The sequence below is a fragment of the Physcomitrium patens genome, chromosome 23 (genome assembly GCF_059467195.1).
Source record: "Physcomitrium patens ecotype Gransden chromosome 23, ASM5946719v1, whole genome shotgun sequence".
Classification (NCBI taxonomy): domain Eukaryota; kingdom Viridiplantae; phylum Streptophyta; class Bryopsida; order Funariales; family Funariaceae; genus Physcomitrium; species Physcomitrium patens.
In genome coordinates, this window is record NC_143432.1 from 9,656,689 (window position 1) to 9,669,788 (window position 13,100).

At 38.8% G+C, this 13,100-nt stretch overlaps 1 protein-coding gene and 1 long non-coding RNA gene across 5 annotated transcripts; both read left to right on the plus strand.

The window, feature by feature from the left end:
• Nucleotides 1-530: 530 nt before the first annotated feature.
• On the plus strand, nucleotides 531-5,273 carry LOC112275929 (uncharacterized). Of its 4 annotated transcripts, XM_024506708.3 has the most exons (8): nucleotides 1,020-1,059; nucleotides 1,554-1,599; nucleotides 2,079-2,759; nucleotides 3,138-3,306; nucleotides 3,540-3,803; nucleotides 3,961-4,042; nucleotides 4,275-4,471; nucleotides 4,776-5,273. In XM_024506708.3, exons 3-8 carry the CDS (start codon nucleotides 2,545-2,547, stop codon nucleotides 5,085-5,087), a joined length of 1,239 nt encoding a protein of 412 aa, XP_024362476.1. In that variant the 5' UTR covers nucleotides 1,020-1,059; nucleotides 1,554-1,599; nucleotides 2,079-2,544; the 3' UTR covers nucleotides 5,088-5,273. The 4 variants fall into 4 exon arrangements, with proteins under 4 accessions (XP_073386762.1, XP_024362476.1, XP_024362475.1 ...); XM_073530661.2 differs by lacking the exons at nucleotides 1,020-1,059; nucleotides 1,554-1,599 and adding an exon at nucleotides 531-730; XM_024506707.3 differs by having other exon boundaries at nucleotides 1,020-1,599.
• Nucleotides 5,274-5,847: 574 nt separating this feature from the next.
• Nucleotides 5,848-9,500, plus strand: LOC112275930 (uncharacterized). The gene is made up of 8 exons (XR_016500433.1): nucleotides 5,848-6,018; nucleotides 6,669-7,255; nucleotides 7,447-7,547; nucleotides 7,964-8,048; nucleotides 8,190-8,318; nucleotides 8,518-8,596; nucleotides 8,906-9,029; nucleotides 9,203-9,500. It is a non-coding gene; the product is annotated as an uncharacterized LOC112275930 (long non-coding RNA).
• The last annotated feature ends 3,600 nt before the right edge of the window (nucleotides 9,501-13,100 follow it).

The following is a 13,100-nucleotide window of genomic DNA, read 5'->3' on the forward strand; positions in this document are numbered from 1 at the left end:
TTAACAATTTGTTGCAACATATTACCCATGAATTAAAGTAAAGAATGTAAATATTTACATATATATATATATATATATATATACAGAAATACTTATGTATATGTGTTGATAGTAACACATATCATGTTCCATGTGTGTTAACTCGTCTTAGATTGGATAACGACACAACATATCTCCATCCACAACCAATTCAAAATTCATACTCATCCACCCACGCACTCATAAATTCATCCAAATCGCACGCACAGCCTAGATCATTCATCCAACCCTGACTGCGCGGGCGAAGAAAGAAACCAACGAGCCCAGTCCGGCCCGGCCCGGGGCAGCGTTGCAATGGCACCGAGATTCGAATCTGCTGCTGCTGCTGCGGCGTCGTGGCGCGTTCATGAAGCTAGAATCCAAGCTTTTTGCGCAATGGGCACCCTCAATCTCCTCCTCGACGTGATGTCCACTCACTCTCAATCAACAGTCCCGGACATGCATACATAGCCTTGAGTGTTGTGGTCTTCTTTCTTCGCATTGGGCTGCGAAAAGAGCAGGAAGGAGAAGGAGGAGGAGCAAGACTAAGAAGAAGGGGAGTGTTGCCCTCCGTTGGAGTCCGACGAGTGGTCGCCGTCGCGTCTCGTCGCGTCCTCAGATTTTGGGGGACTGCACGGGTCCGGAGCTGCAATTACGCCCCCCAACCCATTAAGCGTATAATAAGCATACGGAGCTTTTATCGACCTTTCCGGTGCGGGTTCTGCGCGTGGATATGGTTTTCCTGGCACCATGTGTCGTGTTGTGTGTTGTGGGCGCTTAGAACCGGACAACGCCTGATGTCCCCCGAGATGGACCGATACTACACCCTAGATTCACAATCGCTCCGTCGTGCTACATGGCATACCGGTCTTAGATTCCGCTCCTCCCCTGCTCTCACCCTTGCGGGGAGTTTCTGAGCTCCTTCTTTGCCGATCCAGATTCCAGGCCCTGTCTCGGTTTACAATGGCTTTTGTGGTTTCTGGGTTGTGAGGATTCGCAGTGGCGTAGGTCGGGTTTGCTCCCAGCGGCCATGTGTGGACGGTGAGCGTTGGGTTTCATTTTGAGAAGTCTGGAATCCGTGATGAGTTCTTTTTGTTGGTTGGAGTTTCATCCTGGGTGATGCTTGAGATTGTAGCTGCTTCGAAGCGTTGTTTCGGAGTGGGCGTAGTTTAGGTCTGGGGATTGCAGAGGGAGGGAGAACGAGAGATAGATAGAGAGAGAGAGAGAGAGAGAGAGAGAGAGAGCGAGAGCGAGCGAGGCACATGTAGGAATTGGTCTCTGTTTTTAGCCTTTTAGAGACGTGCAATCGGAAATCGGCACTGGGTGTCGTGTTTAGATTCTCTGTTTTGCTTCTTGTTTTGTAATCAGCCGTGGAATTTTACTGGATGTTCCTTTTTCTTCTGCTTCTTCTTCACACTCTTCTTCCGCTAAGGCTACTGTGTACTAGACTTTGTATCTCTTTGGGCACGCGCTTCCTTTTGCTGGAGTATGCACAGTTTCATTTCAATGTAATCTGCTGCATGGGTGCTTGGCAGGGCTCCATCTTTCTGAATTTGAATCATACCCCTCTTTCAGATCAAGGTATTATGGTCATTTCCATAGTTCTTGGAGGTGGATGTGTTAGCCAACCGTTCCGTCTAAGAATCTTCTTGTTGTTCACGTTTGGCATCGTTTAGTCGAGCGCTACTGCCAGGAAATCGGCAAGGCTGGCTTCTTTGCAGGCGTTACTTCTGTATTTCATTTTTCAGTGGCTCTGTGATGTCTACTCCCTCCTCTGAGTCCTTTCAGGTGTCACCGTTCCGTCAATCAATCTCTCTTTGGTCGTTTTCTATCGCAATTTTGTTTCCTTGTGGCCGATTGCCCTCATCTCCTTCCTTGCACGTGTTCTAGATGCAGAGTTGTGTGTATATCGAACTCTGCGTGTTTGTGGTTTTCGTTTGTGTAAGATTACAGCTTAGTGTGCGTCTGAACTTGACTATCTTTTTTTATTTCTTTCTTACTGAAGCCCGGGAGTTTCTTCCGAACCTAAAACAATACGTTTGTTGATGTTCCTATTCCAGTTGCAGAAGATTTTGCGTCTTCAAACGAACAAGAAAAAGCTATTGAATTTCCCTATAGTTTGGGATTCGCGTGTATGCGAGGACGATTGGTTCCAGATGCTTTGTTTCAAGCTCATGGCAACCTTCCCCGTTTGCGCTTTGAAGTTGTCATGTAGTCGAAATCAAGAACACAAGAAGAATTGGATCGGAGTCTTGGGTGAAATGTGTTCATTCTGAATCATCAAACACAACTCGTGCTCTTGCGACAGCTGAAGAACGCAGCAAAGACCAAGTTCATCAATATGGTGATGCAAAGAAGAGGATATCTTGCAGACAGAAAGGAGTCGTGACTTATGAGAGTGAAAAGGACAGCGACAAGACTTGGGGCATCTGGGGGGGGGGGGGGTTCTTGATAGTCTGGTAGAGAGTTCAGACGCAGAAGTAGTGGAAATCGTATATCTTCTCTCTCTAACAAAATACGACCGAAATGGGAGTGAGCAAGTACTATGTAGTGGACGAAAGGGCTTTGGCAAGTTGTGGATTGAACATGTCGGGCAGCGACGATTGGACGAGGATGAGTTGGACAACAGTGTGGACCACATGGCTTGCACTTGGAATCATATGCGTCTTTTCATTGTCTAAGGCAATCTTCTTCATTTGGCGGCGACCTGTCGTTAAATCACAAGAAGCTTCTCTCTCAACGTAAGGGCTGGAACACGCAGAAATGATTTTTGAATGTTGGGGGTCGTCATGTCTCTTTGTTTCACTTTCTTTTCCGCGGATGTCAGTAGAATTAGTCGTCTTTGTTAAGTTTCTCTTGAATGATCTGTTCGTGAAACGTTTGTTGGATTTCCTCGTCCTGGCTGTTGGTTTGTTTGAAATAATATTTAGCAATGGGTGTGGTTAGCTAGAACAAGAGGTACCTAGCGCATGAGGGGTTTGAGTAAGAGAAAAACCAGATAAAGAAAGTTGTAATCATTCAAACAAGTGTATTGCTCAATTACCTCGTGGTAGAGATTTTTGGATTTTAGAGCTCGTTTGCTGGGAGTGATTATTGACTAAAAACTTCGATGTCTGCAGAATTGCGAAAGTTGGATCTGCAGCATCCACTCGTGTAACGGAGGAAGACTTGGCGCAGGTTCTGTCAGTTTTATCTCAGGATGATAATGGTGAAAACAGCCAGTGGGAACAGGTCATTGACAAACAGAATGATTCCGTGAGCTACACTGCTAAACGGCGAGATCCAAAGGTTCCACACAAATCCTAACTAGCTGAATTACTTACTGATTTTCCACAACATCTTGATACACTTTTTAGCTCATAATCTCAGTGTTCTAAGTGAAAATTATCACTAGCTATATCTTTGCTGTTGGTATTCCGATTTGCGTTTCAAATTCTTTTGTTCTCTGACGTTTGATTAATTAGATGTAGTTGAGAGATTCGATGAGATTGTTGTGGCTTACTGAATTCGATGGCGTGCAGGATGGAGGAGCGACCGAATATCTAAGCACCACAGTGCACGAAAATTGTTCAACTCAAGTGGTGCGCGACTATTACATGGACAGTGACTTTAAAGCAGGGTGGGACAGAACTTTAGTGCAGCATAAGCAGCTGGAAGTTTGTTCGGTAACAGGGACGGAGGTTGGAATTCTGGTTAAGAAATTTCCTCTCATGACCGCAAGGGAGTATGTCCTGGCGTGGCGCCTTTGGGAGGGTGAAGACGAGTCATATTATTGTGTGATCAAGGTAAATTAGCTTTCGGTTCGTGAGGAATATGCACGTGGTAATGCTTCATGAGTTCTCTCTGAGCATTTTTTGAATTTCGGAAGAATAGTAGAATTTTGTGGAGATACATGACGTATAACAATGGTAAAGCTGATTTATGGTCACGTTCATTGGGTAGGCGTGCGAGCATCCTGATGCTCCGAACCAGGTGAAGTACAAGCGTGTGGAGGTTTATAATTCTGGGTGGCGTATCCAGAAAGGTTTGGTAACTTTACCTTAAGTCTTGATGCTTCATGGTTTAATAATAGTTAACCATTTTCAATCTTAGATCGACGTTCTATTTTCATTAAAGTGTCGTCATGCATTTGTACAAGCACTTGTTAAGTTTTTGAAGTCGTTCGAACGAATCCTTATCTATCGCCGAATCATAAGTGAAGTAAAGTTCGTCGCCTCCAAAACTGATCATTGTACTCTTCGCTTATCTCGATCTAGTTCCTGGAAGAGCAGCAGTCGAAGTTAAAATGATTCATCAAGAAGATGGAGGCATGCAGCGAGAAATGGCTAAAGTAGCTTTCAAGCGTGGCATTTGGAGTTATGTACTTAAGATGGACACTCAGCTCCGACGTTACGTTTCAAATTATGGTCAGCTGAAAAAGGATTCAGTTAATGCTGTCTCTCTTGCTCAGAAGGTGCCTAGCTGCTACACTCTGATTCCAGGCGTGGTTCTCACGAAATGCTTAAAATGGTTCTTTTAGGAAAGCTTGGCCGAATTTCAGTTTGTCGTGCATGGATAAGGAAGTTTGCACCTGAATAACCGTTTTTTCTTCCTCAGCATGCACCGTGATGGAAGAAATTGAATACTGGGAATCGTTATCGCTACCCGAATGCGTGTCTTGGAAAAGAGAGGTCTAAGACTGACATGTCCAATCTTTAGTTTCATTTCGCATACGTCGTGTGTCTGTTTACAATCTGAAGATAGCTGCTGGACTGCAGGTACCTGAATCACTGCAGGCGACGTATGGTTTGGGGTCGAACTCACGTCAAGAAATCACCAATGTTGGGTACCAGAGAGAAGGTAGTGACAAGCGGCAACTTGGTCGGCAATCGTCGCAGAGGAAGCTGGCAAAGGGGCTGCTGTTAGTTGGGGGCGCAGTATTTTTATCTCAAGGCTCTGCATCCCTTGGGGCCAAAATTGCCACAGCTTGTATCGTAAATCGAGCCATGCGGCCTGAAGGCTCCTCAAATTTTCTCAAGAGGATTGTTGACAGGACTCGGGTGCACAGAGTTCGTAGAGATGTTTTGTAGAACACGCGTGTTGAGGTCAATGGACTTTGTATCATTATTTCAGTTGTAGTTAGTAAGCGGTAAATTATCTGGTCGACGCAATCTGTCAGTGTTGGTGCTACGGTAGACTGCGGCGAAAGAACCTGCCCTGCTAAATTTCTCATACTATGAAAAGAGTTGTAAAGAGGCGGTATGGGTTCCAATGAATCTCGAGTTGGTTGTATCTCAAGATTTCAATCTGACGGCTTCTGTGAAGAGATTATTACTTCAAAAATATTCTGAAGAGTAAATTTGGTTTGCGAATTCCGTTATGTTCTTCCCAGAGACCACTTCACAACACTCTTCTGCTGAAAAACAGAGTCGGTAATTATCATGCCTGTGCGAAAATACTCTGATACCAACTCAAGCTAACTGTCTTCATAGCTTTATCTTTGTGCTTGACAAGATCCAGTGAAGCAACAACCACTTGCAGACCATGAAATAACAAAGCCTTGCTGTGATCCACGTGTGGCATCTTCCAACACAAGTTCTAGTCCAACCGGGTGAGACAATAACATGGTGTCCAGGTTCAGCCGCCATCTCTTTTCTACTGGATTTTAGTCACCTGTCGAGTGGTGAATAATCGGCTCAGGATCTCTAGTCATCAGAGTCACCGATTCTCTCCGAAAGTGGATAATATCTTGATACCCAAGATACCTTTTTAGTGTCCTAACGACGAGGGTACAGATAAGTAACAGCGATAAGTTACAACAGATATGATGCTCCACTTAATATCGAACATGCAGGAGATAGCTGTTTTTCTGAAGAAGGTTCTCAGGAGTAGGTGACAGAGTAGCATCGGAGTGTCATCGGAATGGCTCCGCTTGTTGCTTCGTTTTGGTGCCTTCTTTCCTCGCTATTATCTTATGCAGAATTGCAAATTTGGAAATTCATTTACTTCCATAACACTAGTGTACGTGTACAATTATATCTATACATACACATACACACACACACACACATATATATATATATATATATATATAAATGTTTATACACATAAAGATGAGGTTTCATTTTCAGTTATGATTTTTTATGAGGTATATGATTCTGCTTGGGATAGTATTACTAAACTCTAGACTGGGTTTCAGTGATTGAGAATATTCAGTAGTGGCACGGAGTTGGATGGTGAGGGTGATGGCAGCTAATGAGTTTTTTTCTTCATAAATCGGGGAAGTGCCCTTTAAATGCAACATAGGGTTTCTGCTGTTGTAGATTTCGTTAAACAAACTTGCGCTGGGATGTGTTTGCATGGACGTACATGCACGAGCTATGTTGAATAGCTGAAAGGAGGGGCTAGTGGTTTGGTTTGCAGTTTAAGTCTGTCTTGGGTTGGAATTGGGAACTGCTCCTCTTGATAACATGGAATGATTACGTTGAGGAATTGTTACTGTTAGTTACTCACAAAGAAGACTTTTCATGACATTCTGCGGGGTTTAAGCAACTTTTGTTCAATATCTGCTTGTACCCGAGGTTTTGTCGTAATTGTTGTATACACAAGTGATGACTCTTTTTCTCCTCAATCACCGGAATCTTACTCATGACAAAAAATCGTCTGTTCAGAAAACCGTAACACATTGACTGGCGGTCAGCGTCAGCACCTATCATCGATGCTGCACTTCCGGCTACGAGCACTTCTTCTTCGGCTGGATGTTCCGGGCTTCCTTTTATCTTAGCTCATCAGCTTAGACATGCACCTAAATCATATGGACCAACGTTTCGATCAAGAGGTTAATAGGCCACGGAGTCGCTCTCAAAGCGAAGGATGTGTTTAGGATATCACGTCTTTCCACGCGACATTTGTCAGGTTCCTGTAGAAATGTAATAAGTAAGCAACTAAGCCTGGACCTACCACAATGCTTGAGGAAAAGTTGGAAAAAGTTACAAGTTCCCGTTACTCCAGCAATTCGAGAACGAAAATAACGACGCCCCAGATTTTTTGCAAGCCTTCAAACCTAAATCTACCAACACGGAATTACTGTTACATTTTGTTCGAGACAGAACCAAGAAATCAGTTGATGAACTTGGGAGGCGAGTAACAGTAGGGGATGTTGTATCGCGTGCTGGTTTGAAGCTCATACAAGCAGGCACTGCATTACAAGCCCTTGCACTAGACTCTGGAGGATTTTAGAAGCACTGACCAGCTGAAGGTTTTAGTCCTACACAACTCGCTTGTGAAAACTTCGTATTTCATGACCTCGCCCCATTGCTTACGAGGTGTGTCACATCTGAGTGCTGTAGAGCATGTCCTATTTTTGATAGAAACTGGAAAGGATGGACTTGTCAAAGTGCTGTAGCATTCATTCGGAGGTATTTCGAGTCACGGTGTGATGGGTTTCAGATGAAGGTGATGTGCCCTACGTTGTGCGTGAAGACTACCAATCTAATCTCATTAGTAACTATTTGAGAATGAAGTACGAATCTCTACTGGGAAAGATCAAGGTGATTTTATTGTTTTTCTTGGCAAGATCTTCACGCTCTTCTCTAATTCATATTCGACACCCCCGTAGTAAATAGATTACTTCCGGTGACATACTGAGAATCTGCTGAAATTCTCAAATTTCAGTTCATTTGGTCAAGCACTTGTTCTCAACGCATTGTTTTGTCTATATATTTATATATATATATATACGAATTTCTTTCGGAACTGCATTGCTTCCATCAATACTCATTGTCTACAGTACAATACTTGTGATTCTATCTTCTGGTAGAAAGTGCGTGGTAGAGGCCAACAAGCTTTATTCTTTTTCAGGTTTATCCATAATATGCTCTGTAGCAATAAGTTGGGGGTTTCTCACATCCTCCAAATTCTTGAATGTGTTGTATGCGATCTCTTGGATTGGTTTTTAATGTCTCAGACACACAGCTCGGCTAGGAGGCAAAGTCTTAGCAGAGGAACTTGCGCCATTTTTGGAAGTACCACCTCACAGTGAGAACACTAAGGCAAGCTACTCTACGAAACTCGTTTATCTGGGATTGATACATGCAGTTCTGCTCTCTCTGCACTATGAACTTGCTAATGCAGTTTAAATTAGTGATTAATGTCATTTTGTTCACTTTACTGCTTGTTACAATGTATGCCAGGCAGCCGAATCATACGTATTATGTCATGCTGCATGTTGATGGTAATCCTGAAATTGATGAGCCTGTAGGCAAATTCGTTGCCAGCTCCCGATACAGTAAATTCATGTTTAGGCTCATCTTCCTCTTCAGGTTTGCACTGTGTGGGTTTTCTGAGAAGCGCTTGTACTTCTTTATGTGTATCTGAAAGAACCCTGTAACAATTTAATGAGAAGTTTGGATCTTGAAGGAATGCAATGTTTTAGTGCATGCCGTTACTGAGTGTGGAATTTACTGCTATTTTGAATTGCAAATGTAAGGGAACATTCTTAATAGCTTCCTTTCACTGCAGCGAACAGCGGTGGATTGGCTTGGTCGGGGAGAGGAGGCATCAACCTTGTTGGGGTTTTTATTTTAAGAAGCATGCTTCGGTTAATATACCACCTTGCCTACTATCCTTTTATTCCTTTTCCGTTCACAGAGCATGGAACCTGTTCTAGTGACAGATGGCTGATAGCAATTTTTCAGAATAGTAATCCTGAAACTGTCTCTTGTTCTGTTTTTAATTTTGAAGACGTATAAAGTCTTAAAGTTGTTCCAATCATTATCTAGTTTTCAACTTCCTAGATATACCCTTCCTTATGGAGTCTTGTATTTTTTTTATCCAGGACTAAAAGCAAATGTCTCTTGTCAGCGACACAGTTTTAAAGTTAATGAGACGCTTGTTGTTCCTGTTTCAGTGACGACTATTTGCTTCAGTCTCTTCGCGAAAGTGGCTTTGTTCTATTTGCCGCCAAAGCTCTACCCTTTTACATGTTCGTTACCAAACAAGGTCAAATCACGCGTTCCTCAGTGGTCTGAAATGTAAGTAAACCAAACCTATTAGCGCAAGCTATGTTAAGAATTACTTGTTCTTAGGTCTCCTTATGTCCTGTTGTTTGTAGCTTCATACTTGCACCACTGTGCACATCAAAATGGTTTTTAATTTTTAATTTTTTTGAATTTATTACATTCTGGCTGTTGATTATTGGTTGCAGGAGTACACAGCCTCTTTCTTTGCTATTCCAGCCTTTGTGTGGTTCCTGTTGCCTAGACTAAATGGAGGTATAGAACAACTAAATTGTTCCAGGTTGAGTTGGGTGTCTGTCTTGGAAAGGGCAGGGATCCAGCTTGGCCAAAGGTAATGTAGCAGTGTCTCTTCTCCCTGTTGTGAAATGTATGGCCACATCACCTCATCTTCTTCTTTTATTGTCTGATGTTAGGTGTTTGTACATGCACCTTATTAATGTTTAGCTCATGTAGTTGCTGGTAATAAGAGGACAAAGTTGCATTTGATACTATGAGTATGCATTACTCTATTTTTACTATGTTGCAAATGAAGAGTGCAAGGGATTCTGCAAAACAAACTGTGCTAGGATGTCTCTGTATCATCTACTCATCAGAGAAGGATGTATCTGCTCAAGATTATGAAGCTCATCACTGGAAGCAGCTAATGAAGGAAGGGAACTAGGATTTGTGTGCTAGTGAATTCAGAATTGATCATACCCATTTATTTTTGGTTTCTCTTGTTTTGTTTATCTTCTTGGTACATTATGCCCTCTTTATTCTTTATGAATCACATTTGTGGAAGCATGTCTGATGCTCTTCATGCAAATGACTTTACCCAGCACCTTGAAGATGACAGAGCTACAGATTCAGCAGCTCACTTGATTCAAGAAATGGGTTAGAAATGAAATTGCATTAAACACTCATGTAGACACACATTTGTGTTGACATGAATGGTAGAACCAGGTGGATTCAGATATGCTGTGTCATGCTGCATTTTTTTATTGACTGTCACTTCACTGAAAGTGGCATAGAGCTATTGGGTAGTTCCTGTTTGGAAATTGATCTAACTTCTGCCACCAGTTTTCAACTTTTATCCCATTGATTTTGTGTTAGAGTGGTGTTATTGTCAACTTAGCCCACCTTCTGATGGAAAAGGATCTTTCTGTGGGTGTCAGCCAGTCTTCATCACAAAACAAATCTCAACAGTAGCATTGTGGTGAAATAAACCCCAGAAAGAAAGAAAAAAAAAAAAACAAAAAACACATTTGAATAAGGCTAATATATACATATATATATATATATTTGAATTTTATTCAGTTGAAATTTATTGGCTCATCAAATGACAGACCTTTTGCATGTAAAGATTGATGAGAAATGGGTTGCAATCAAGGCTTCAATTCTCATGTAGTCATCTACCAACTAAGCATAAAGAACATGTAAATACTACAAAAGGTGATGGTTGTCTTTTTCAATGGCTTTAATACATGGTACTTGTGGGCAAGTATTCATATAAAGGTGGTGCCTAGTGGTATCCTACAAGGACAATTGTCTGAGTTTTCCCATATACTCCAAATAAGCACTTTTTTGCAATGTGATTTCTACAAAAAAAAAAACATCTCTGCAATATGTATATATATATATATATGAACACATGCAGAAAATTTTATCTCAAATAAATATATTGAACTTGAAATTTATAAAAAAATGAAGAAAATTTATATGTATCTATCAATGAAACAATGACAAAAGTACTGTCTGAAAGCACATCTTAAATCATTTGTATTAATTTCTTGTACATGATAATTGCCTCTCAATTCAAAATTGTATTGGACACTTATTATTTGTGGTTTGAGTTTCTGTATAGTTAAACTTATGAAAGGTCAACTTTTGATACAATTCAAATTCTCAAAAGGTAGGATTTTGAATTTTTGTAATCTGCAAAGTTTTCCTTTGTAAGAACCTTTGTAAGACTTTTGTACCAAAGCCTAAGAAAATAGATTTTTAGATGTAAAAATATCTTAATTTGGATGTCATATAAAATCATAACTACCATAAAAAAATATTTTTTTAACTAAATTTATTTAGAAGTTGAATAATACTTATAATTTTATAACACCAAAAGATTACATTCTTTAAACTATCAAAACTTTTGTAAACTTAACAATAAAGTCTATTCGTTATCTTAAATTATTATTGCATCTATGTAATATAAAGTTCAATCTTAATATCAAGATTTTCATTCTTAAAATACTTAAAGCTATAAATTTATAAAATAAATAATAATAATTTAAGCTTGTTGTTGATGATATTTCTTTGGTTTTGGTTTTGAGTTTTGGGGTTTTTTTTTTTTTTTTTGGAATTTATTTATTAAAATTAGATAGTAATTTAATTCTTGTGGTTAAAACATATTATTACCTCAAATACATGAATGTATGTATTTATATTTTTAATATATATTTTTTTATCTAAAGATTACTAATATAAAGATAGCTTCATTAGTGAAATTTCATAATATTATATATTTTAAAACCATATTGGTATTATCAATTTTAATCAAATGATGCCAGAAATTTGAGGTCTTACTGTCTTAAAATATTAGTTTCTGGTCGTAAAAACTAAGACTGAAGTCTCTTGGTCCTGTTTCAACAAACCCTCCTATAGTCTGCATCCTTTTTTGTATGTGCATTCTTAATATTTGAAATTTTATCATAACGAGTTTTTCTTGTAAAGTTGTTGATTGATAATTACAGAAATTTATTTTGGTTAAAAAAAATGAATCCATATGCATACAATTATGAATGTATGTATCTATATGCATATATATATATATATATATATATATATATTTCTTTGCATTCATTCACATCTTAAAAACTTAAATGATTTGGTATCTATTTTGAAAGGTCTATACATCTAGCATGAAACCTTCATACTTGTGTTTTTCTAGCTTGCACTTTGTTTGTTGAAATGGTTTGTGACATATTAGATAGGTTTCTTTTTTACTTGTTTTTTTATAGAGTAGTATTATTTCATTCTGAAATAAAATCACACCAATCTGTTTAACTTGTAAAAAGTTTATTCATTTTTGGTCTGTATAAGTTTGAGTAAATGCTTAACTCAACTCAGGACTTTGTTGTATGACATGGTGGAGCAACATATATGTTCATACATATATGTTTTTGACTTTCATAAAAAAATTGAGGTATATTTAATATTAAATATTTAATAATATTAATATACTTTTGTGCCTTTAGCAATTAATTGTGCTATTGTATTTATATAGTATCAATTTATGTCCTTATTTGGTGGAATTCTTCTATAGGTTTCTAATATTGTCATAATTTACATGTTTATCTAACTTCAGATTACTATATAGATTACATAGAGCTATGAATATCATTGTTAATATTGCAATTTTTAATTTTAATTCTTCTTTTTTTATTTTGTTGTTGTGTTGTGAGTTGGTGTTTGGCCAATTTATTCATTGAAGTACTATATTGATTTTAAGAACTTATAGAATTTTTATCACAATTTGTTATTATTGTTTTTATGCTTCTCAAGGTTGTGGCATGTAAGGCCACCATAATGTAAATCATAAATATAAGTTTCAAGGTTTTCAAAAAAAAAGTACTCATTAATATTTATTGATCAAATTTTTTTACAAGAATATGAGAACATTGACATCTTGGAATTAAAACAGATTTTAAATTCCCTTTGAATATCACCATTCAAAAATTCTAAGTGGTTCAATAATTCGAATAATTGTACATTATTTATTTTTTAATTTCACAACACATATCTTTAGTTCAGCAAAACAAGGTCCTCCAGCAGAAAATCAAAGAACAATGAGCATACATTTCTTTTGGTATGATTCACAAGTGGACACTTGTGTAATCAAGCCATGCAACAAATTGGGTAACTCCACTTGCCTTAACTACTAATGTACATTGATTATTCCCCAATAAGATGGCTACAATCTATCACCTGTTTATACAAATTATTGTTTAACATTTAATAGAAATTACCTGCACCTAAATGGTTGCTTCAACAGTCAATACAATTGTCTTTTAAATTTCACCTTTTTTCAGAATGCCTTTAAGAAACATG

Coding starts and splice junctions, on each gene's coding strand:
- LOC112275929 (XM_073530661.2), top strand. CDS start 2,545: ATGGGAGTGAGCAAGTACTATGTAGTGGACGAAAGGGCTTTGGCAAGT. Junction 4,043..4,274: donor TGGGTGGCGTATCCAGAAAG/GTTTGGTAACTT, acceptor ATCTCGATCTAG/TTCCTGGAAGAGCAGCAGTC. Junction 4,472..4,775: donor CTGTCTCTCTTGCTCAGAAG/GTGCCTAGCTGC, acceptor GCTGGACTGCAG/GTACCTGAATCACTGCAGGC.